At 47.8% G+C, this 24,728-nt stretch overlaps 1 protein-coding gene across 1 annotated transcript; it reads right to left on the bottom strand.

Moving 5' to 3' along the window:
- Positions 1-23,538: 23,538 nt before the first annotated feature.
- On the bottom strand, positions 23,539-24,477 carry LOC138249485 (olfactory receptor 52D1-like). Its single transcript, XM_069203444.1, has one exon. The coding sequence runs from the start codon at positions 24,475-24,477 to the stop codon at positions 23,539-23,541; it is 939 nt and encodes a 312-aa protein (XP_069059545.1).
- Positions 24,478-24,728: the final 251 nt, after the last annotated feature.

Genomic DNA, 24,728 nt, shown 5'->3' with positions numbered 1-24,728 from the left:
GAAAAATCATTGTACTGTGCAGCTCATTTGTTGGCTCTGAGTACCCTGTGTTCTTAGAGAACCTACAAACCCTATATTACTCTGCAACAAGAAGGTCTAGTGGACGTAATGGTATATTGCTTTGTGAATCAGCCATTGTGACTAAAAGATATAGATGAATACGTTGTCAAAAATGGCCCCTTGCTGAATTTGGAATTTTGTCTCCTTTTCCAAAATCTATAGCTTTCCAGGTTTCATTCTGGTTTTCATTACAAAGTGGAATTAGGTTGCCATCACAAAAAGATAGGAAAAATGTGCTACCTATTTGAAAAATGACAAAGCTGTGGTAAGAAATCAAGTTTTTTTTTCATGTTCCTGAAACTTGGGAAAGTGATGACTGTAGCACTGCAAACCATTTGTTGATTCCACTTTTTATGTAGAGGACTTTTCCCTATTTTTATCAAAAACTCAGAATGTAGCTATATTTTGCTAATTTTCTCGGTGCCTTCTAGGGGAATCCACAAACCCTGGGCACCTTTAGAATCCCCTAGATGTTACAAAAGAAGGATGCAAATTTGGGAGGAGGGACGGGATACCTTATGAAGACAAAACATTATGGAAGCCTAAGCACAAACTACCCCAAATAGCCAAAAAAGGGCTCAAAATGGTGGGTGTGGGGAGACGAGGGATGGGAAGGCCCATCAGGTATGGGGTTAAGACCTAATAGGGACCCAACAAATCACCATGCCTACATAACAATGGTGAGCACCTTATCAACAGTAGCAGTGCTGCAGCACTCTTGGAAAGAGCAGGATGTTCTAACTTTTTCCTGCTCTAGCCATAGTGGTGACTGACAATTGTTTACATAAAAGAAAAGAGCACAAAAGGAAGACAGAGGGACAGCGATATTCATGAATGCCACACCGCAGCCACACCGCAGCACCAACCCAATCGTGAATTCCTACCAGAAAACATGATTTATCTAACACTGATCAGATGGTGTTTGGGGAGCCAACAAGGGCTACTGGTCCCCAACTGTGGTGCCAGGGCTGGCTGTAGGTGAGTGCAGCCGCACAGGGCGCTGACCTGGAAGAGGGGCACTCACCTGGGGGGTTGGGAGAAGGACGCTGTGTTTCATAATAATTTAGGTTTTAAAAGCATCTGATGCAGAGTTGCTTGTTTCTTCAGCTTTCAGACAGCAATACAATGCCAAGATAACTTTTGTGATTAATGTTCCTGCTAGAGAGAGATCAGAGTTATGTCTAGTTGCAGTTTTGACTCACCATAAAGTAGTGCAGAGGGTTAATATGCCTGCTGCAAAAAACAGATCTGTATTTTATGTGGATAGCTGAGTTAATTAGTAAAGCTAGCATTTACCAGCACCTTGAAACAAATGAAATGTATGTTACTAAGGAAAGATGGGGGACACTTTGCCAGGTGATAGTGAGGGAATCTGAGGAGGAGACCATGAGGTTGTGGGGTGCCAAAAAAAGATTGTCGCAAGGGGTGCCACCAGCTTTAAAGCCAGCCATATGTGTGCTTCAGGTAATGTGCCTAATTCTCAATTTTTTGGTGCTGGTATGGTTGGTTCCCGGCTGTAAGTGGAGGTCTTAACTTGCTCTTCTTGAAGCAGCCACAGCTGGCAACCACACCTTCAGCATGCACAGCCTGTGAGGAGTGGACAGGGACCGCTCGGAGCCTTAAAAGTCCTCAAGCACCGTGAATCACTTGTGAGTTAACACTGGCAAACACACATCACAGTAGATGTAGCTCGCCACGGGCTGCCTCAGGAATCCTGAAGTACCGGAGGGGCAGCCCAACACAAGCCGGTGTGAAGTCACTGTTGCAACCACATAAGGGCCTGTCCAAGTTTCATGCAGTAGGCAGTTGTAGCTCATTAGGAACCTGTGCAGACTTATGCAGCATAGTAGTTACAACTCAACAAAGGGCCACTGATGTTCTCAATGTGAACCACGTAGAGTCCGGGAGACCCTCTGTAGCTGTTGCTCCTGGCTTCACTCTTTCAGGAAAGACCACTTTCTTTGGATGTTCCTTGACCAGGAACACTTTAGACTTTTCCTGGACAGTCTTTCCTCCTGGAGGGCCAGGCACATTTCTTCCTTTTCTCGGGAAGCAGCCATGCTCCTGTGCTCTTCAGCTCTGGGTACTGACACAGCTCTTAGAGCATCCTTAGGAACACTGCTTTCCTTGGTCTTTCAGAGCGTGAGACTGGAAAAAGCTCAAACTGTTTACATGTAATTTTTCTAGAAATGTCTCAGTAGCACATATAACTGGACTGCATCAGCCTTCCATGGTACCAAATTAACAAAATAAGATTTAGGGCCCTCATCAGGAGGTTCTCACATTGGATGAAAAGATTCAAAGCAATATGTAAAATTGCATGTCTTCTACTCTGGAGAAAAGTAGTCCAGCCAGAAGACTTCACTAGGGGGCTGATTGAGACTTTGAAAATTGGACTAATTTTTGGAAAAGGGTGGTATTATTCCGCTTTTCGCAACGCAGGCGCAGTTTGGGCTTGAATTTAAGAGTGTTTTGAGCAAATAGCTCAACTTGCGAAGTTACTATTTTGGTTATGGTAAAAACAGAATCTGGATTGTTTGAGGCTGTGTGTTAGCAAGGACTGAGTAAAGCAGATTTGTTTATCTCGCCAGACTACTCCAAGATTAAGAACCAATGTTGCAACTACATTTGAACATCACTTTAACAGGAGGGGATTGACCCCATGTGAACACAGATGTGCGCCGTCATCCAATAAGCTCTATCCTCTGCCGAATTCAATATTTGTCACTATAGAAATTATAGTATTTGCCAGAATGCATCCAGAGAATTCAGGTAATGTATAGTGATTCTTGATATAAAATAGTAGGTACTGGTCTGCAGATAATGTGGGTATGCCCATGAATTAGAGATTATTGGCCTCAATGATGTAACTATAATTTGGGTACAGTTAGACCCATATGTGACCCTTTTGGGGATGGCGAAAGATGCAGATCACAGTCAGACGTTGAGTGTGAAAAATCCCTGTAGATAAGAATGGGAGGGAAGTAAAAAAACATTAACAGAACTACTTTATAAATGCTTGGGCAATGTGTGTGAATCTCAGACGATTTTAAGGAATGGCTACTCAATATTTAGTAGGGAATCAGGCAGTTCCACATTCATCAGTTGGACTTAAACGATCAGACTGATAAGTGACCGAGTATAAAGATATTGAGACTACATGAAACATAAATTATTGCAATCTGATTGGCTAGCTAAAATCAGTTTTGGAAATATTTATTGTTCAATACTGCATTAGAAAAATACAAAATAGATACTACAATCCATCGATTTCTGGAGATGGTGTTGACATCTGAGATGATGTTAAGCTCAGAGTCAAATAGTATCTTGAGGTTTGCTAATATATTAATAGGGGTAAGGCACTGCTACCATTGATGGTGGCAGACTTGGGCTGTAGCTGAAAATATTTATCTTGCATTTGATAGCCAGTATTGTGCGGGTGGGTGATCTACATGTGGGCAAGTATCTTCGGGATTTTCCAGATGATGGTGACTGAGAGTTAACCATAGATGACATCAATGTGAGAGTTAACAACACACGGCACCAATGTGTTTCATTGATATTTAATTATTTCGAATGAGAGTCAAGCGTAGATGACATCGATTTGTGAATTAACAACCTATGACATCAAGTTGCTTCATTGATACTTAATCAATTGGAACATACATCAGTGATAAATATTAGACAGTCAACTATATATGCTATTAATGTGGTCTACTTTGTGATTCATGCGCTCTATTGATATCCAAGTGTATGGGTTGATTTATAGGTATCCTATATATAGTATATGCATCAATTCATTTTAGCTAATTTTGATGTATTCACAAGTTGACAACCTCTCTTCTGAATCACACGATTGAACTAGAGAGAACACGCAGTTTTTATGCTAGAGTATGAGTAGTATGAGTGTCTGTGGAAACGAAAGGTGTATGATTCTATTAGGGTTTAAATATTAGTTTTTATTGCATATGTATCAAGGTAATTAGCTGTATGTGATAATCCAATAAAATATTTTATATTCATTCATTAATTGGTTGTCCCCACCTGTACTGAGTGTTGCAGACTATTTAGCATGGGTGGCTAGGGTTCCCATAGGATGCAGTACATTGACATTTAGGTGACTGTGAAGGATGCGTGATTCCAGATGGGAGCAGGGCTGCCTGGTGACCACCATCTGAAGCATCTTTCTGTGCAGCAGCATTTTCCTTGGACCTGAAATGTGTTTGCATTTCTGGGCCTAAATGATGGCCTTCAAGCCTGGTATGAGTTAAAAATTTCAGGGCAATTATTCCAATTCCCAGTGAAGTGTTGGCAAGAGGTGTGATGAGAGGGACCAGGTCTGCATGCTAATTAGTGATCTTGATGTTTCAGGTGCTGTTGAAGAATGAGGTTTAATTGAAGACCGATAAGAACTTAGCCACATCTTGTTATTGAGAAAGAGTGAAAACGCGTAGCCATGGGAGGCTGCTCTCCTTCATTAGGTAGTGGTAAGACATGGGGTAGGAAAAGGGGTCCTTTTTCTCTTGGTGTTGCTCGATTGCCAGCCTAAAATTGCCTCATTTAGGAACATCTGCAGTCAAAACAAACTGATGTTGACACCTGTAATGAAAATTGTGTAACTGCTTCTTGATGCCTCTTTTGTTATTTCTTCAAAGCAAAAGCAAATTAACCAAGGTGCTTGAGTGCCCTGCTTTCCACTACTAGACAGCTTTATTTATCTGAAATATCAGTAAAGTGGCTTAGTGAGCTAAATACTTGCAGCTGGCACTGGCAATGGTATGCCAAGTTTGAATCCTGGCGAGTTCAACCCAAGGCAAAATCAATATGAAACACTAAATAAACGTGTGATATTGTTAATAGACATGAAAAGCCATGATTCTTACACCTAAGTCCAGGTCTCCATTGGATCCTTGCCCCTCCTGCTTGCTTCCACAGGGGAGTGGACTTGTTTGCCCCAGTTTTAACAGGTCTGTGTAATCAAGCTATGACCACAACTTCCTGTCCCCAGTCATGAAAGGGAGTTCAAATTCTTCATATTCTGAAGAAACCAAATACTGACCTGGAACTACTCTCTAATGACAGGCCTGTGTTTAAATACATGGTGTTAGAAATGGGGTTTTTGGTTGGCAGTCAGGTTACTTCCTGTCCAAGCAAAAGCCCTCACTCTAGTCAGGGTAAGTCACACACTATCCAAGATTATCCTGTGCCCACCCTCTGGTAGCTTGGCACGAGCAGTCAGGCTTAACTTAGAAGGCAATGTGTAAAGTATTTGTGCAATAAATCATACAATACCACCATATAGCACCACAAAAATACACCACACAGTGTTTAGAAAAATATATAATATTTATCAGAATAATTGTAGGTCAAAAAGAATAAAGTTGCAATGGAAAATTGTAGAAATATCACAGGGAAGTGATATTGAGTGTCTTAAGTCTTTAGAATGCAATACAGTGTCTTTCAAGCACAAAGTACCTGGTTTCTGGTGGAAAATCTCCTCAGAGGGCCACAGGAGAAGAGATGCGTGGAAAAAGGGGTGTGTGCGTCGATTTCTCCTCAGCACACACAGACTTGCGTCGGTCTTTTCCACGCGGGGAAGTCGGGCGTCGTTTTCCGGCGCGCAGACAGTCTCTTTTTGTGGATCGCGGGGATTACCAGATGTCCCGGGTCTGTGCGTGGATTCTCCTGCTTGTTTTCCGGCTGCGCGTCGTTCTGCGGGGCTGCGCGTCGAAGTTTCGATCTCACGGTAGGCGTCGCGTCGATTTCTCCTTGGAAGTCGGGCGGCGTTGTCCTTGCGAGGCCGTGCGTCGAAAGTTTGGTCTCACGGCAGGCGTCGCGTCGATTTCTCCTTGGAAGTCGGGCGGCGTTGTCCTTGCGAGGCCGTGCGTCAAAGTTTCGCACTCACGGTGGGCGTCGCGTCGATTTCTCCTGGAAAGTCGAGCGGCTTTGTCCTTGCGAGGTTGTGCGTCGAAGTCTCGATCGCCCCGAGGGCGTCGCGTCGATCAGCGTCGGTGTGCGGCGTTTTTCTCGCCGCGAAACAAGCTGTGCGTCGAAAGTTTCGGCGCACGGAGCGTCCAAGTGAAAGGAAGAAGTCTTTTTGGTCCTGAGACTTCAAGGAACAGGAGGCAAGCTCTATCCAAGCCCTTGGAGAGCACTTTCACAGCCAGACAAGAGTTCAGCAAGGCAGCAGGGCAACAGCAAGACAGCAGTCCTTTGTAGAAAGCAGACAGGTGAGTCCTTTGAGCAGCCAGGCAGTTCTTCTTGGCAGGATGTAGTTTCTGGTTCCGGTTTCTTCTCCAGCAAGTGTCTGATGAGGTAGGGCAGAGGCCCTGTTTTATACCCAAATGTGCCTTTGAAGTGGGGGAGACTTCAAAGAGTGGCTAAGAAGTGCACCAGGTCCCCTTTCAGTTCAATCCTGTCTGCCAGGGTCCCAGTAAGGGGTGTGGCAGTCCTTTGTGTGAGGGCAGGCCCTCCACCCTCCCAGCCCAGGAAGACCCATTCAAAATGCAGATGTATGCAAGTGAGGCTGAGTACCCTGTGTTTGGGGTGTGTCTGAGTGAATGCACAAGGAGCTGTCAACTAAACCTAGCCAGACGTGGATTGTAAGGCACAGAAGGATTTAAGTGCAAAGAAATGCTCACTTTCTAAAAGTGGCATTTCTAGAATAGTAATATTAAATCCGACTTCACCAGTCAGTAGGATTTTGTATTACCATTCTGGCCATACTAAATATGACCTCCCTGCTCCTTTCAGATCAGCAGCTGCCACTTCAACAGTGTATGAGGGCAGCCCCAATGTTAGCCTATGAAGGGAGCAGGTCTCCCAGTAGTGCAAAAACGAATTTAGGAGTTTTACACTACCAGGACATATAACTACACAGGTACATGTCCTGTCTTTTACCTACACAGCACCCTGCTCTAGGGGATACCCAGGGCACACATTAAGGGTGACTTATATGTAGAAAAAGGGGAGTTCTAGGCTTGGCAAGTACTTTTAAATGCCAAGTCGAGGTGGCAGTGAAACTGCACACACAGGCCTAGCAATGGTAGGCCTGGGACAAGGAAAAGGGGCTACTTAAGTGGGTGGCACAATCCGTGCTGCGGGTCCACTAGTAGCATTTAATCTATATGCCCTAGGCACCTGGAGTGCACATGACTGGGGACTTATAAGTAGATTAAATAGTTCAATCAGGTATGATCCAAAGTTACCATGTTTACAGAGAGAGAGCATATACACTTTATCACTGGTTAGCAGTGGTAAAGTGCGCAGAGTCTAAAAACCAGCAAAAACAGTATCCAAAAACGAGGAGGGAGGCAGGCAAAAAGTTAGGGGTGACTACCCTAAGGCTGTCAGGTCTAACATGTGTCCCCCCCAGCTGAAAGTGGGGAGAGCTACCCGACCTCCTGGGAGCTCTCATCGCTAAGGCGGAAGTACCTGGAGAGACCATCAGCATTGGCGTGGTCAACCCCTGGGCGATGTTCCACCGTAAAGTCCATCCCCTGTAGGGAAATGGACCATCTCAGAAGTTTTGGATTCTCACCCCTCATCTGCATGAGCCATCTGAGGGGCCTGTGGTCTGTCTGAACTAGGAAGTGAGTCCCAAACAGGTAGGGCCTCAGCTTCTTCAGTGCCCAGACCACAGCAAAAGCTTCTCTTTCAATAGCACTCCACCTCTGTTCCCGTGGTAATAGCCTTCTGCTAATAAAGACTACCGGTTGATCTTGGCCCTCCTCATTTAGCTGTGCTAGGACTGCCCCTATGCCATGCTCTGAAGCGTCTGTCTGCACGATAAATTCCTGGGAGTAGTCAGGGGCCTTGAGCACGGGGGCCGTGCACATGGCTTCCTTTAGGGCGTCAAAGGCTTTCTGACAAGCCTCTGTCCAATTCACCAACCTAGGTTGCTTCTTGGACGTGAGTTGTGTCAAGGGGGACACAATGGTACCATAGCCCTTGACAAACCTGCGGTAGTAGCCGGTGAGGCCTAAAAAGGCCCTCACCTCAGTCTGGGTTCGAGGTGGTTGCCAGGCCTTGATAGTTTCGATCTTGGCCTGGAGTGGCTGCACCTTGCCACCACCTACTAGGTGTCCCAAGTACACCACGGAACCCTGCCCAATCTGGCACTTACTAGCCTTGATGGTCAGGCCTGCCTGTTGCAGGGCCTGAAGCACCTCCTTGAGGTGGAGCAGGTGTTCCTCCCAGCTGGAACTGTAGACAGCTATGTCATCCAGGTAGGCTGCACAGAAGGCATCCTTACCAGCCAGGACCCCGTTAACCAACCGTTGGAAGGTAGCGGGGGCATTTTTCAATCCAAACGGCATCACCCGGAACTGGTAATGGCCGTCAGGGGTGGAAAAGGCGGACCTTTCCTTAGCCCCCTCAGTCAGGGCGATCTGCCAGTACCCTGAAGTAAGATCAAACGTACTCAGGAACTTGGCAGCGCCTAGCCTGTCCACGAGCTCATCAGCTCGGGGGATGGGGTGAGCATCAGTCCGTGTGACTGAGTTGAGACCCCGGTAGTCCACGCAGAACCGGAGTTCTGGCTTCGCGCCTGGGGCAGTAGCCTTGGGGACCAACACCACTGGGCTGGCCCAGGGACTACTGGACTTCTCAATAACCCCTAGCGTCAACATCTTGGAGACCTCCTCCTTGATGCTGGCCTTCACCTTATCTGACAACCTGTAAATTTTGTTTTTCACAGGGAGACTGTCACCGGTGTCAATATCATGAACACAGAGGTGGGTCAGTCCCGGAGTAAGGGAGAAGAGGGGGGAGAACTGCTCCAACAGCTCAAAGCAGTCTCCTTTCTGGTTTAGAGTCAGGGAGTCAGACAGAATGACCCCGCTTACGGACCCATCACCTTCTTGGGCAGAGAGGAGGTCAGGGAGAGGTTCACTCTCCTCTTCCATTCCTTCATCTGTGACCAGAAGCATGTTGATCTCCGACCTCTCAAAATGAGCTTTTAGTCGGTTCACGTGGAGCACCCTTAGGGGGTTCCTAGGGGTTTGGAGGTCCACTAGGTAAGTGGCCTCCCCTTTCCGCTCCTTTATTTCAAATGGGCCAGACCAGCGGTCCTGGAGAGCTCTGGGCTCTACTGGCTCCATTACCCACACTTTGTCTCCAGGTTGAAACTCTACCAGAGTGGCCTTCTGGTCATACCATTGTTTCATCACCTCTTGACTGGCCTCCAGGTTACTTTGGGCCTCTTTCCAGAAGCGGGTCATCTGATTGCGGAGGGCCAACATGTAGCTGACCACGTCCTGAGGGGGTGTCTTTGGAGCGTTCTCCAATCCCTCCTTGACAATGCTTAAGGGTCCCCTGACGGGGTACCCATAGGGAAGCTCAAAGGGACTGAACCCTACCCCCCTCTGGGGGACCTCTCTGTAAGCAAAGAGAAGGCATGGTAAGAGGACGTCCCATTTACGCCTCATGGCCTCAGGGAGGCCACCAATCATGCCTTTCAGGGTCTTGTTGAATCTCTCCACAAGCCCATTAGACTGGGGGTGATAGGGTGTGGTGAACTTGTAGGTTACACCACACGCATCCCACAGATGCTTCATGTACGCGGACATGAAGTTAGTGCCTCTGTCAGACACTATCTCCTTGGGGAATCCCACACGGGTAAATATCCCCATCAGGGTTCTGGCTACCACCGATGCAGTTACGGTCCTCAGAGGGATTGCCTCTGGGTACCGGGTGGCATGGTCCACCAAAACCAGGATAAACCTGTTGCCTAAGGTAGTTTTGGGGTCCAAGGGGCCAACAATGTCGACGCCCACCCTTTCAAAGGGGGTGCCAACGACAGGAAGTGGAATCAGGGGGATTTTAACCCTCTTTCCTGCTTTACCACTAGCCTGGCAGGTAGGACAAGCCCTGCAGAATTTGTCTGAGTGTGTCCTCATTTTGGGCCAGTGAAAGTGGTTGACAAGCCTGTTGAAGGTCTTGTCTTGTCCCAAATGTCCTGCCAGGGGAATGTCGTGAGCCAGACCCAGTAGGAAGGCTCGGTAACATTGGGGGACCACCAGCACACGTGCTGCCCCAAAGACCGGAACCCTAGGCTCACTGTAGAGGAGATCATTCTCCCAATATAGGTGGTGATTGCCAGAGGCGTCACCTGCTGCCTGGTTTAAGGCTTGTTTCCTCAACCCTTCTAGAGTGGGACACTCTTTCTGCGCCTGGCAGAATTCCTCCCTGGTGGGTCCACCCTCAACTTGCCAGCCAGCAAGCTCCGGTAAGTCACCTAGGGTGGCAATGTCTTCCCCAGTTGGCTCGGGAGTCTCCTCCTCAGGAGCCCCGTCAGCCACTGTGGGAACTTCTGGGGCCGGTTTCCCGCGCCCCTCGTCCCTCCTCTTGGCAGCTCCCTGGGCCATCGTTCCAGGCTCCAGATGCCCTTGACTTCCCTCTCGGTCAGCCATGGACCGGGTGGTCATGCAGACCCACTCAGGTAACCCTAACATCTCCAGGTGAGATCTGAGCTCTACTTCTTTCCAAGCAGTATGCTCTAGATCATTGCCTAACAGACAATCTACAGGCATGGCAGGACTCACAGCTACTTTCAGAGTACCAGAGACCCCCCCCCACTCAAAGGGAACCCGAGCCACCGGTAGGTGACTCTCGCGGTTGTCAGCGACTATGACCTGGTGGAATGTATTCGGGATTATCTGCTCTGTGGACACCAGCTGACTCTTGATAGTAGTCATACTGGCTCCTGTGTCACGCAGAGCCTCCACCTTCTGCCCATCAATGAGGACCCACTGCCGGTACTTGGAAGTATTTTTAGGCATGTGGACCTTGGACATCATTTCTCCTTCTCCCAGGGACACTAGGGAAATCTCTACCTGCTCCCCAAAGCTAGTGGGGTCCATCTCCCCCCCGAGTGCTACACTAGTCAACCCAGGCGCCTGTCCGGTAGTGGACGGTGCCCTCTTGGGGCACTGTGGATCGCCTTTGTAGTGACCATATTGGTAACACTCCATGCATTTGGGGCTAGATTTTCCTGACCTGTCAAATGTCCCTGGTTTCTTCCCAAATTTGGAAAAGGAAGGGTTGCCACCCCCTCCCTGGGAATTCTTTTGGGGGCCTTTAGAGAGTTCCTTATCTGTAAGTTTATCTCCCCCCTCTTTCTTCTGTTGGGAACCCTGACCACCTTTGTGGGAGTCCCCCCCAGGTACCTTTTTGGACACTCTGGTACTAACCCAGAGGTCCGCCTCCTCAGCAAGCTTCCTGGGATCAGTCAGCTTACTATCCACTAGGTGCTGGCGCAAATCGGTATAAGTAACATTAAGCATATGCTCTCTCAGGATCAAGTGATATAAACCTTTATAATCTGCTACTTTGTTGCCCCGCACCCATCCATTCAGTGCCTTACTAGAGAAATCAAAGAAATCTACCCATGTTTGTGTGGTTTGTTTGGTGCTGTCCCTGAACCTCTGACGGTATCCCTCAGGGGTCAGCCCAAACTTGGCAAGTAAAGTGGCTTTCTGGAGTGGGTATGTGTTTTGATCCGGTGGATCCAATGTGAGAAGTGTGTCCCTCCCCAATGGCGGCACATAACCCCACATAGCTACCCCCCATTGCCCTTCAGGAACCTCATGAGCCCTTAGTGCAACTTCATAAGCAGCTAACCATTTATCTATGTCATCTCCCACCACAAAACTGGGCACCACATTTTTGGGTATACGAACCTTCTTTTCTCCAGCAGGTCCTGTCTGTATGCTGCCACCATTATTGCTGGATTCAGACTGTCTTGCCTTGATCTCCAGCTCCTTGAGACTCAGTTCATGAGCCAACAATAGTTTCTTTTCAGCCAACGCTCTTTCAGCTTCCACTTGTTTGGCTGTTCTTTCAGCTTCAATCTGTTTGGCTGCTCTTTCAGCCTCAGCTTGTTTGGCTTCTCTTTCTGCCCTCTTCTCCTCCTGTTGTGCCTCAATTTTCAGTTTTGCCATTTGCAATTGGAACTCCCTTTCTTCTCTCCTTTCCTCTGCGGTCAGGCTTTGCATGGAGACACTGCTCCCTGGTCTGGAAGGGTGCACAATTGCAGTGGTAACACCATCCATAGATAGTGGAAATCCTTCTGAGGGGCCATTTTCTGGCTCCTCTTCCTCATCATCCTCTAAATGGGCTTCTGCCCAGGCCCTCAGCGCCACTTGAAAGTCCTCCTTTCTGGAGGCCCCTTGGGTGGATACCCTTAATGCCCTGCAGAATCCTCTTAGTTGTTTGACCGTGTATGTATCCAACTGGACTAGGTCAAAGTCCCCTGTTTGAGACCCAGTCAGAGACATGTTGAGTGAGGATTTAGTTTTTGAAAATTGTCAGGAAAAAACGGATTTTCAAAAAGAGATAAAAAACCAAGTTGACCTTCAACTGTGGGTATGTAGTGAAATACTTAGCTACTGTATGTCACTGCACAAATACAAGTCCTATCCTCACCGCTGATCACCAATGTTAGAAATGGGGTTTTTGGTTGGCAGTCAGGTTACTTCCTGTCCAAGCAAAAGCCCTCACTCTAGTCAGGGTAAGTCACACACTATCCAAGATTATCCTGTGCCCACCCTCTGGTAGCTTGGCACGAGCAGTCAGGCTTAACTTAGAAGGCAATGTGTAAAGTATTTGTGCAATAAATCATACAATACCACCATATAGCACCACAAAAATACACCACACAGTGTTTAGAAAAATATATAATATTTATCAGAATAATTGTAGGTCAAAAAGAATAAAGTTGCAATGGAAAATTGTAGAAATATCACAGGGAAGTGATATTGAGTGTCTTAAGTCTTTAGAATGCAATACAGTGTCTTTCAAGCACAAAGTACCTGGTTTCTGGTGGAAAATCTCCTCAGAGGGCCACAGGAGAAGAGATGCGTGGAAAAAGGGGTGTGTGCGTCGATTTCTCCTCAGCACACACAGACTTGCGTCGGTCTTTTCCACGCAGGGAAGTCGGGCGTCGTTTTCCGGCGCGCAGACAGTCTCTTTTTGTGGATCGCGGGGATTACCAGATGTCCCGGGTCTGTGCGTGGATTCTCCTGCTTGTTTTCCGGCTGCGCGTCGTTCTGCGGGGCTGCGCGTCGAAGTTTCGATCTCACGGTAGGCGTCGCGTCGATTTCTCCTTGGAAGTCGGGTGGCGTTGTCCTTGCGAGGCCGTGCGTCGAAAGTTTGGTCTCACGGCAGGCGTCGCGTCGATTTCTCCTTGGAAGTCGGGCGGCGTTGTCCTTGCGAGGCCGTGCGTCAAAGTTTCGCACTCACGGTGGGCGTCGCGTCGATTTCTCCTGGAAAGTCGAGCGGCTTTGTCCTTGCGAGGTTGTGCGTCGAAGTCTCGATCGCCCCGAGGGCGTCGCGTCGATCAGCGTCGGTGTGCGGCGTTTTTCTCGCCGCGAAACAAGCTGTGCGTCGAAAGTTTCGGCGCACGGAGCGTCCAAGTGAAAGGAAGAAGTCTTTTTGGTCCTGAGACTTCAAGGAACAGGAGGCAAGCTCTATCCAAGCCCTTGGAGAGCACTTTCACAGCCAGACAAGAGTTCAGCAAGGCAGCAGGGCAACAGCAAGACAGCAGTCCTTTGTAGAAAGCAGACAGGTGAGTCCTTTGAGCAGCCAGGCAGTTCTTCTTGGCAGGATGTAGTTTCTGGTTCCGGTTTCTTCTCCAGCAAGTGTCTGATGAGGTAGGGCAGAGGCCCTGTTTTATACCCAAATGTGCCTTTGAAGTGGGGGAGACTTCAAAGAGTGGCTAAGAAGTGCACCAGGTCCCCTTTCAGTTCAATCCTGTCTGCCAGGGTCCCAGTAGGGGGTGTGGCAGTCCTTTGTGTGAGGGCAGGCCCTCCACCCTCCCAGCCCAGGAAGACCCATTCAAAATGCAGATGTATGCAAGTGAGGCTGAGTACCCTGTGTTTGGGGTGTGTCTGAGTGAATGCACAAGGAGCTGTCAACTAAACCTAGCCAGACGTGGATTGTAAGGCACAGAAGGATTTAAGTGCAAAGAAATGCTCACTTTCTAAAAGTGGCATTTCTAGAATAGTAATATTAAATCCGACTTCACCAGTCAGTAGGATTTTGTATTACCATTCTGGCCATACTAAATATGACCTCCCTGCTCCTTTCAGATCAGCAGCTGCCACTTCAACAGTGTATGAGGGCAGCCCCAATGTTAGCCTATGAAGGGAGCAGGTCTCCCAGTAGTGCAAAAACGAATTTAGGAGTTTTACACTACCAGGACATATAACTACACAGGTACATGTCCTGTCTTTTACCTACACAGCACCCTGCTCTAGGGGATACCCAGGGCACACATTAAGGGTGACTTATATGTAGAAAAAGGGGAGTTCTAGGCTTGGCAAGTACTTTTAAATGCCAAGTCGAGGTGGCAGTGAAACTGCACACACAGGCCTAGCAATGGTAGGCCTGGGACAAGGAAAAGGGGCTACTTAAGTGGGTGGCACAATCCGTGCTGCGGGTCCACTAGTAGCATTTAATCTATATGCCCTAGGCACCTGGAGTGCACATGACTGGGGACTTATAAGTAGATTAAATAGTTCAATCAGGTATGATCCAAAGTTACCATGTTTACAGAGAGAGAGCATATACACTTTATCACTGGTTAGCAGTGGTAAAGTGCGCAGAGTCTAAAAACCAGCAAAAACAGTATCCAAAAACGAGGAGGGAGGCAGGCAAAAAGTTAGGGGTGACTACCCTAAGGCTGTCAGGTCTAACACATGGAAAACAACAAGTTACTGGATAAAGGCCAGACTGGGTGTGGGGTCCTACACTGTACTATGACTTCTTTTGTAACTGTGTTGGACAACATAGGGATTTTGTTGTACAAGGGGCGTAGTGCTGCACGAGTCCTATTGGATCTTATTGCTGAATTTGACAGTTTCTCATCCTGCATTCTTAACTAGACTAAAAGCATTGGGAACCAGAAGAAATGCCTTGGCTTGGTTGACCTCATCTCTAACAAACACACACACACCATTGCTCTAAATATTGCGCTCTAATCTGTGGAGAGCCACAAGGCTCGATTCTGAGCCCAATCTTGTTTCATTATTACATTTCCTCTCTGGCAAAACTGATTCAGAACCTTCTGCCTTCACTAATGTTACATGCAAATGATACACAGATAGTTGTATTGATTACTGATTATAAGGAAATGCCTCATTTTGTATGGCCATCCCCAAGTTTTATGACAGATGCTGCTGTTTTTTGGCTCTGAGAGTGCACTGAGGCCTGCTAACCAGACCTCAGTGCCAGACCCCTGACCCTAAAGTGTATGCGGAATTGGCTATACCCAATTGGAAATGGCTAACTTACCTGGAAGTTCCTAGTATTTGATACCCTGTGATGGAGGCAGCTTAGTCCGTCTGTCTAAAGCGTGAGCTCAGCCGGGCAGAGCACGCTACTAGAGTCTGGGGTGGTCAAACGCACCTGCTAAACGCCTGTGCTCACCTTTGGGTAGCTTGACACGGAGAAGTCAGGCTTATCTGCGAAGCAATTTGTAAAGCAACAGCACAGCACATTCCCACAGCACCCTGACATAAAAACGCCAAAAAGAGACTTCATACAGGTTCTGTGTTTAGAAAACTAGTATTCAATACACACAGGAGCAACACAGTTTGATTATAATGTGATCTCTGCCAAAAAGGTCAATGAGCACACAATGAACAATAATACACAATGCAAACGTGTATGTGAATCTTAATGGACAAAGCAACACAGGTTAACATGCCCCACTGCATTGAACAGCAGTTACTGTATATACATTCCCTCCCCATGTCCACATAAGATGCCCACCCGCTGTCAGCACTAGGCCAACCCTCTTGTTCCCCCACAATAAATGTTACACAGGTATTACAAGGTGTACCCTGGGGCTGTCAGTAGCAGCAAAAATGTATATCACAATACCCACACTCTCCCACCCAGACCCACGGCCTCAACTGAGCTAGTAAAATGCTATATCAACCTTAGGACCTCCTTGTCAAAACCAAATACCTTGCAACAGCACGGTGCTGCCCCAGCACTCACTCCTTCTCACTCGGACTCACTCCTTCACTTCCACCCCATACCTAGGCACGGGGCCAGGTATCAGTTGGCACAAGTGTGCATGCACACACTCTCGTACGCACACACACCCTAATGCGGTGCCCTGGTAACTAGCAAGTGCATGCCCATCTGCTTTCAAACACACTGGGTCCCAATCCGCCCTCTACCCGCCGCCCAGCACTCCTGTCAATCTCACCCCATCTCAACCCACAGAGTATGGTACGTTCCCCTGGGCACCTAGACATTCCAACCAGGTCACAACCCTCCAGGTGTCAGGGTTAAGGTAGGAGACATGAAAAACAACGGCCAGAAGACTAACAAGGTGGGGACGTTCAGGCTCCAAATAGGAGGTTTACACAGAACTCCCAAAAAAACACAGGGGCTGTTAAGGTGTTTTGTCTTGATCCGCCCTTGACAATTCAGATTGTACACAACAAGTTACCAGGTCCATGCCTCTGGACCGGAGACACCCTGTCTGTGTGCCCGGGAACTTCCAAAGTTTGATCTGAGGTTGAAAGTGCCCAGTGTCTTGCTGTCCGCAAAAAGAGGACACTAGTCAGGGATACAGTGACTGGGGGTTCCAGGTGGTACAAGGTTGCGCCAAACAAATCCTGGTTCTTGTACCACTTTGGATTGAGGTACTCCATCCAGTATGCTATGACCTTAGCAGTACTGGACCCTCCTCCAGATGAACACACTAGACGCAAGCTCTGTCATGCAGTACTAGACCAAGTACCATACTTGTCGGGTTGTACCCACACCTCTGAGGGTTCAAACCTATAAACAGGCACAGCACACAATGAGCATGCAGCCAGAGGTCACATGAGAGAAATGCTTCCCACTCGCCCTCCGCAAAGCCCCAGCAGGATCCTTCAATGGTGCTTTGTTCACTTCACAAACTGCCTCGGTGCAATGGTCCTTATTTGAATGGCCATACACCAGTCATGCACATAGTACTCTGCTACCCCGCACCTGATGCGCCAACTCTCACAGACTTCTTCCGTAGGCCACACCCACACTTCTCCTGCCAGGTGGAATCGGGCACAGTGTACGTGCAAAAGAGGGTACCGCTCTCCAGATATTACCCATTATGATGTAAGTCTCACTCTAGAGGTCTTTGATGTCCCTGAGACCTCTGCTGAGAACAGAGGGCAAGCCAACCGGCCCTTGGGGAGTCACTTTCCGAATTCCACACAGCAGCAGGCAATCAGCCACAGGCCTCGGACAGTTATCCTCCTGGGCACCCAGATTTCTCTGACTGTAATAACATGGTCCAGCCTCACCGGTCCCGGGTATCTGTAGGCAGTACTCTAAGTTGCAGATGTTGAGTAACCCTATTTATACTAAATAAATGCTTGGAAGTAGGGGTGGTTCGAAGGGTATTTCTTTGAACGACAGATGTCTCCCCTTAATTTCCTCCCTGCCTGGCCTAAGGTCCTGGAATGCAGATCTGTACCTTTATAGATGGCAGGCTCTGGCTCCGGGAGGCCACGTGTCACAACCTCTCCACCCATTTATCTGAGCAGGGCCCAAATGGCAGGGATCTGTTGTTCTGGATGCCCAACTTTTATAGCGGTTATCTAGGGAATGTACAGATGTGTTCTTCCCTTGGGACAGATGGAATGAAACCTATTTTAGGGGCACCGGAACCAGTGCGACCTAGAAATGCCCACCTCCCTGAAGTGACACTTCTTGGACAGTGATGACAAAACTACTGTGAACGGCCTGGGTTTGTCATCCTGAGTTCAATTATACCAAATAGTATGAGGACACTCCCCTGCAATCTAATATTGCAACCAGACTTATTCAGCCTCAGCTTCCCTTATCACCATATGGGTAGGGCATCTCTCATGGGTACTGCGAACAAGTGTGGTTGTTTGGCACTTCCTGGGCATCCATACCCTGGGTGCATCCACCGCCTGCTAAAGCAGGTGACACTTTGGTTCAACCACCAACATAGTGTTGGTGTGCCTTGGGTTAATCTGAGCCCACAGGATCTGTTCCTGTTGGGAAATATGCATGGGTAAATATGAGCACTATGGACTCTACAGCCAGAAACCACTCCACCCGGCCATGACCATGTACGCCAAGGTTGGGGAGGCTAACCCCCCCATCCATACCTACCTCTATCAGGGCCCTCTAGGGACGGGGTAGGGCTGACTCAGGGTGAGCCCCCCTTCAAGGGGTCCCTAACCTGAGCGCAGAAGCCTGCAGGCCTACTCAATCAGGCCTTGGAGGTGGCTAAGGGGGTTGCCAACAGGGTGACATAGGTGCCCATACATCTCCTGGCAACCAGGGTTACCCCCCCCAGATATCTAATACGCCCTTCCTATGGGGCTAACCGGAGTGTGGTATCTGCCACATCCTCCCCCCACCTCTTTCTACAACAGGTAAGGCAGGGAACTCACTTCTACCAGACAGCAGGGAAGTGTCCAGGGTCCTAAGGCCCAGCACGGAGAGACAACATGGGCAGAGGGAAAAAAGCAAAAAGTTTCAGGATTTATTTTCCCTAAGGAGAGCCATGTCCAACACCCTGGTACTCAGGGCATGTAAGTTAGATGGGTACTACAGGGCTTGCTGCACTGGTTCTGCCACCCTGAAGGCCCCCAAGTAAAAGGAGTCCTCCAGTCTGCCACTGCTGACTGGCAGAGCAGTTGTGCACTGCTAACCAGACTGTGCTATTGAAAGCAATGACAAATCCACTACTTCCCCAATACATCTGTAAATCACCCCTCAGATGGGCCTACAGAGTCCTAAGGCAAGGTGCAACATATGACATGGGCAGGACATGTTTATTTTACAACAGTAAACATGCAAAACCACCATTTTAACTGTGTAAACATTTGGTCGCCCAATTGGCGGGTACAGGATTACAATCTGACCCTTCAGCTGTGCTAATTATTGAACCTTGTGACCTATATTGGCACCCAAGATATCAAACAACTTGTTACATTAAGCCAGACTTGTATCGCAAGTCGAAAATATTGTAACTTGTTGCACTGTGCAGTTTTTAGAAAGCTACCAGCTGTTGCTTTTAAAAGAACTGTACCTTCCCAGGCACACATGGGGCCTGTTCCACGAGACAGCTTTCTACCCTTCTGGAGAGACATGCCAACGAATCCCAGGAACAAGAACAATGAGGGATTGCAGGCCAGGGAGGTGTTACCTCCCTCCTGCAGGAAGCTACTTGGGTGTTATCCCCAAAAGGAAGGCTTCAAAGGAGAAACCACCTTTGAAGGGCAGAAGTGTCACACTAGGGAGGAGGAGGGCAGCCTCATTGTTTAGGCAGACAGGATGACTCAGGGAGCAGATAAAGGAAACCAGTCTCCAAATTGTTTTCCCCAGGAACATATAGCCCTGAAGTAGCCACAACTCAGGGGTGAGCTAGTGAAATCTGAACACTGAGAGTAGGGTCTCACCATCTTGGGAATAGGCAGAATGATGCTCCCTGGAATAGCCAGATGCCAAACTCCACAGAATGTGGTCACCAGGTGGGAGGGAGGTTGATAGCCCATTGGCTACCAACTGCATCGTGCCCTGAGGGCATTTTCTAAGAATAAAAGCCCCCAAGCACCGACACCTCAGATGTAAAAAAACCTGGAAGAAGGAGAGGAAGGACGGCTGTGCTACACTGAGGGGCCAGCAAAGCATGGCTGCACCAAAGAAGGTTGCACCTGTTGCACAGTGAAGGAAGGGACTGTGCTTGCCATGCCCAGCTCAAGCGGAAGCCATCCCTAGAGCCCAGCAAAGCCAAGAGACTCCAAGGGCCAGCTGGCAGGCCTCCTGTTCACAGTACTGGGACACAACAGCTAAGGAAGCCTGCTGGGGCAGGTTGATGTTCCAACGTCTTCAAGTCATTACCACCACCACCGTGCAGCACCAGGGACCATGACCCAATGCACGGAGTTGTGCCTGAGTTTGCTTAGCCTGGGAGTGCTGTCAGAGAGTTGCTGGGACCCTCAGAAGGAGAGTTAGCGACCCAGGAAGGATTGGCCGGTGTCCTTGACACCAGGTAACTGGTAGCGCAGTGGTGACGGGACATTGGACAGACCTGAGAGGACTTTGTGGGATGTCGATCCTGCAGCCAGGACCTCCTCACTATCTTCATTGAATGAGGAATCCCAGCAGGAAGACCCCTTCTGACCATATTGCATCCACCTCATTCTTGGAGCATTTTCATCTTCCTTCATCCCGTGCATCGGGACCACTCCATAGGAATCCATTGCAATGTGGATAAAGTGCCTGGAACTGCTTGAAGACTGCTTCTTCTGTGGAGGTTAACTGTTTCTAAGGACCTGGCTGGTCCCCCTGACTAGCTCCCTGCCAGAGTTGGTCGCTCCAAGTAACTCTACCCGGCCGCATTGACACTTGCCCAAGTTAGTTCTAAGTGTCAACTTCGTTGAATTTGCCACTGCTTGTTTGTGGTTAAGTGAATTTCCTTGATTTATTTATTCTTGTAAAATCTATATTTTGTGAACCCTCTGGTGGATCTTTTTTGTTTTTGTGTCTGTGTCTATATAAAAATGCTCTCTTTTTTAATAATTTGGAGTTTTATTTCTTGACTGTTGTGTCGATTTCTTCTTCAATTGTTTTGGTGCTGTTTAATTCTTTACAATAGTTCCCCTGTGTAAGCCTTGCTGCTCAGTGCCACATCTACCCCGAGTTGAGCTTAGGGTTTGACAGATGAAACCTACTGACCTAATCGGGTTGGTAAATATTTTACACTGTAAGGTCCCACAACTGCAGCATATAATACACTCCATTTCCTTACACTCAAGAATTAACTTCGGGCAAGACATTCTGTAATTGTATGCAGGGAGTTAAGAAAACCGAATTGATGTGCTATGGTCCCTTATCCATTACTAGGGCCCCAGATTGGTGGCGGCCGAATTTCAGAGGCACCTTCACCGACCCTAACAGCAAAAAAAAAACTGAGATTTGTAATGGACTCTGAATTGAGTGTGAATAAGCAGGTCTCTCAAGTATCAGCGGCCGGCTTTCTTCATCAAAAATTGTTACGCACTGCACCCCTATTAAGTGAACCCACAGAGTGATAACCCAAGCTTTGGTGCTATCATGGTTGTACCATTATACCTTGGGGTACCTACTAAAATAGTAGACAAACTTCAACAGGTTCCGAATTGGGCCATTAAGTTAATAATCAGAAAGAGAAAATATAATTCAGCCTCTGCCCTATGAAAGCGCTACAAAGGCTGCCAATAAGTGAAAGAGTACGTTTCAAACCTACCTATCTAAGCCTCACCGAGCCTTCTATCAAACGGCCGAGTTAGTATCTATGTCCCAAGAATGACCTTTAGGTCAGACTTGCCTTACCTTTATATGTCCCACACTTTCATTTGGAAAAGAAAGGCGGCCGAGCCTTTTCAGTTCTAGCCCCAAAACTGTGGAATAGTCTTCCTGCCGAGCCCAAGTTGGAAACAAATTATTAGAAGTTCCATAAGCTTTTTAAAAACGAATCCGTTTCAAAAGATATCACTTCTCGTGCATCCTACCAGGATTTTTTCTTAGTAGCCGGATACCCATGTTTCAGAAGATACAGTTTGTTCTTTATAACTATTGTTCATCATCATATTGCATATTTAAAGAAAAGAAAGCTCTTCTTGAGTTTGGGATGCTGACCAGGCGCACATTGACAGTTTTTCTCTACAAATATAAACTCTCATCCTAACAGGCTGCAGAATACATTGCAGAGCACTGCAGGATGCAGAACGCTCCGCCCATAGTACGCTTTTAGTCGCCGCTTGTCCAAACAGGCGCGCGCCTTTGTCACCAAGACAAATGTGAAGCAGTAATTGTGTCCACTTCGCAGGTGAATGCTTACAGCAGTTCATTTTCCACCCATGTCTCTAAAGACACGAGAGGACATGTTTGCCTCCTTTGCGACTTTATCTGCTTAATGAGCTGTCATTATGTGAATTGGGATTTACTGTCAATTGCCCTGTGTAATCTAGTCATTACCTTCCTCGTGGATATTGACTCAGTCCTAATTAGAGGAAGTGGCCTACGGAAAATGAGGCAAACAGAATGATAGTTAATAACGCGGACTGGCATTGCCATTCGTTTTAAGTGTTGTTTGCTTAAATGGTTTTACCTAGCTTCACTAACACACAGCAGAGATGCAGCAGAAGGCAGAGCAGTTCAAGCGTTCCTAACAGAAGTAAGACATACTGGGGGTCATTATGACCCTGGCGGTCTTTGACCGCCAGGGCCAAAACGACGGGAGCACCGCCAACAGGCTGGCGGTGCCTCCCGGCATATTTGGACGCCGCGGTCGCACTGCCGGGGCCGGCGGTATACTGCCATTTTAGCCCCAGCGGTGATAATCCACCAAGGCAGCGCTGCTGGGGATTATGACTCCCCTACCGCCAGCCTGTTTCTGGCGGTTTGCACTGCCAGGAAGAGGCTGGCGGTAAGGGGACTCAGGGGGCCCCTGCACTGCCCATGCACTTGGCATTGGCAGTGCAGGGGCCCCCAGGCAGAGCCCCATCGCGCATTTCACTGCCCGAATTTCGGGCAGTGAAATGCGCGACGGGTGCTACTGCACCCGCTGCACATCATCATTGCCGCCGGCTCAATTACGAGCCGGCGGCAATGTTGATGTGACTTTTCCACTGGGCCAGCGGACGGTAACTCTGTTACCGTCCGCTGGCCCAGCGGAAATGTCAAAATAGGAAGCCAGCCATACCGCCAGCAATGGCCGTATTCTGGCGCCCGCAACCTCGGCGGTCTGCCATGCAGACCGCCGAGGTTGTAATGACCCCCACTGTGTTCGCTGCAGCAGACGGGATTTCCTCACACACACTGTGTAAACATTTGGGGTCTCATTTACGAAGCCCTAGCGGTACACTGGGCCACTGGTGCTCCAGAGGCGCAGTCTGCGGGCCCATATTTACAAGCTCATGCAAAGCCACCTTGTGTGGCTTTTCATGGCCTTGTAAATATGGACCCCTTTCATACATAACACTGCGTGAAAGGGGCCTTCCAGGGGTGTTGCTTAGGGACTTTTTTACCAGAACCCCAAGTGAGGCATATAAAAAACGTAGAGTGTGTTGAGGTAATAGGTAGAGACAGAGTAGAGGTTTTTTGAGAGAAGGCAAGAGGTTGGGAAAAAGAACTAGATGGGGTGTGAAAGATCACTTTTCCAGAGGGACACTCGCAAAGCTGAAGCCATGCGCACTGGCCAAGTTTTTTGTGCCCTAAAATGCTTCAGAAATAATCACTTCTTATGGAAAACCAAGAAATGCATTGCATGTGCGTTGATAACGCTTTTAACTTCCAAGACACATATTGTTCAAATGATGCCCAGTTGGCTGCCATTAAGACCTTCTCCTTATTCTATACAACTTGTGTTGTGCCATGAACAAGTAGCTGAACACCTTGAACTACGTATCGCCAGTCAACATCTGAATATGCATAGAATCAAGAGTAGTATAGCTAGACATCTGAAGTTTTTAGTGACCTGGTTAGCTTTGTGAGCTGTGTTTTGATTTCAGACATTTTAAATCCATACAACATTGGGTTGAGTAGGGGTGCCACCACCAGAAACTGGATTGACATCATGATCCGCACTGCTTGAGGCATGCCAACCAACTCAAACCGGTGGAGAAATATTTCAAAAAGAATGTCCACAATAAAGTTCACCATGGATATCAGATGTGGCATGCAGGTCTGCAGAGCTTTGGCCCGGGTTTCTCTTGAGGCATGGACGCAAACAATTAATATTCTAACATAGGAATACAGGGTCAGAAGAGGCACCAGTCCACTGATGGCTGCTGTGATGAAGAGGCCAAATATGTTGTTGACCGATGTGTCTCTGCATGATAATCTCACCACAGACCAGTTGTCACAGTAAATTTTTTTGATGGTCATGCCACACAAAGGAAGCCTGACTGTTAGTATAAAATGTATGGAGAAAAGGGCAATTGCATAAAACCAGGCAGCAGAAATGAGCTTGTAGACCGTGGAGTGTGTCATAATACTGTGATATCTCAATGGGTTGCAGATGCACACAAATCGGTCAAGGGCCATGATTCCTAGTATGGTGAGCTCGCATCCCATGTATGTATGAATACAAAACACTTGTGCCAAGCAGCAAAGGTAGGAAATACTTTGTTGGTCGGAGAGGAGGTCAACAATGAGCTTCGGGAACAAGCCGGTACTGCCGTATACTCCGTTGACAGCCAGTGCACAGATGAAGATGTACATGGGCTTGTGAAGGCTTTTGTGGGTGATGATGACAGTGATGAGTAAACCATTAGCGAAAAGGATCATCATGTAGCCAATCAGAGCACAGACAACGTAGAAATACTTTATGTTGGTCAGTTCTCCATATGCAGTGATTATAAATGTGGAAATATATGTAGAATTTTCCATTCTAAAATGCAATACTTAAATTTATTTTCATATCCTACAATATAGGAAGAGATAATGAAAAGAGCATGTCATTTTACATTACAGGCCTGCTATATGTCATTTTAAGTCACTGTAGCATCTTGAAGAAATTTACGCCTGCTCCTAAGCAGGGCATGGTGTGAGAAAGTAGCCTCTTTCTAGCCTTGTTGCCCCCACTTTTAGTCTGTTTGTGAGTATATGTCAGGGTATTTTCACTGTCTCACTGGAACCCT

This window comes from Pleurodeles waltl, chromosome 8 (genome assembly GCF_031143425.1).
Source record: "Pleurodeles waltl isolate 20211129_DDA chromosome 8, aPleWal1.hap1.20221129, whole genome shotgun sequence".
Taxonomy (NCBI): Eukaryota; Metazoa; Chordata; class Amphibia; order Caudata; family Salamandridae; genus Pleurodeles; species Pleurodeles waltl.
Note: the sequence above shows the minus strand (reverse complement) of the source record. Positions and strands in the feature narration are given on the sequence as shown.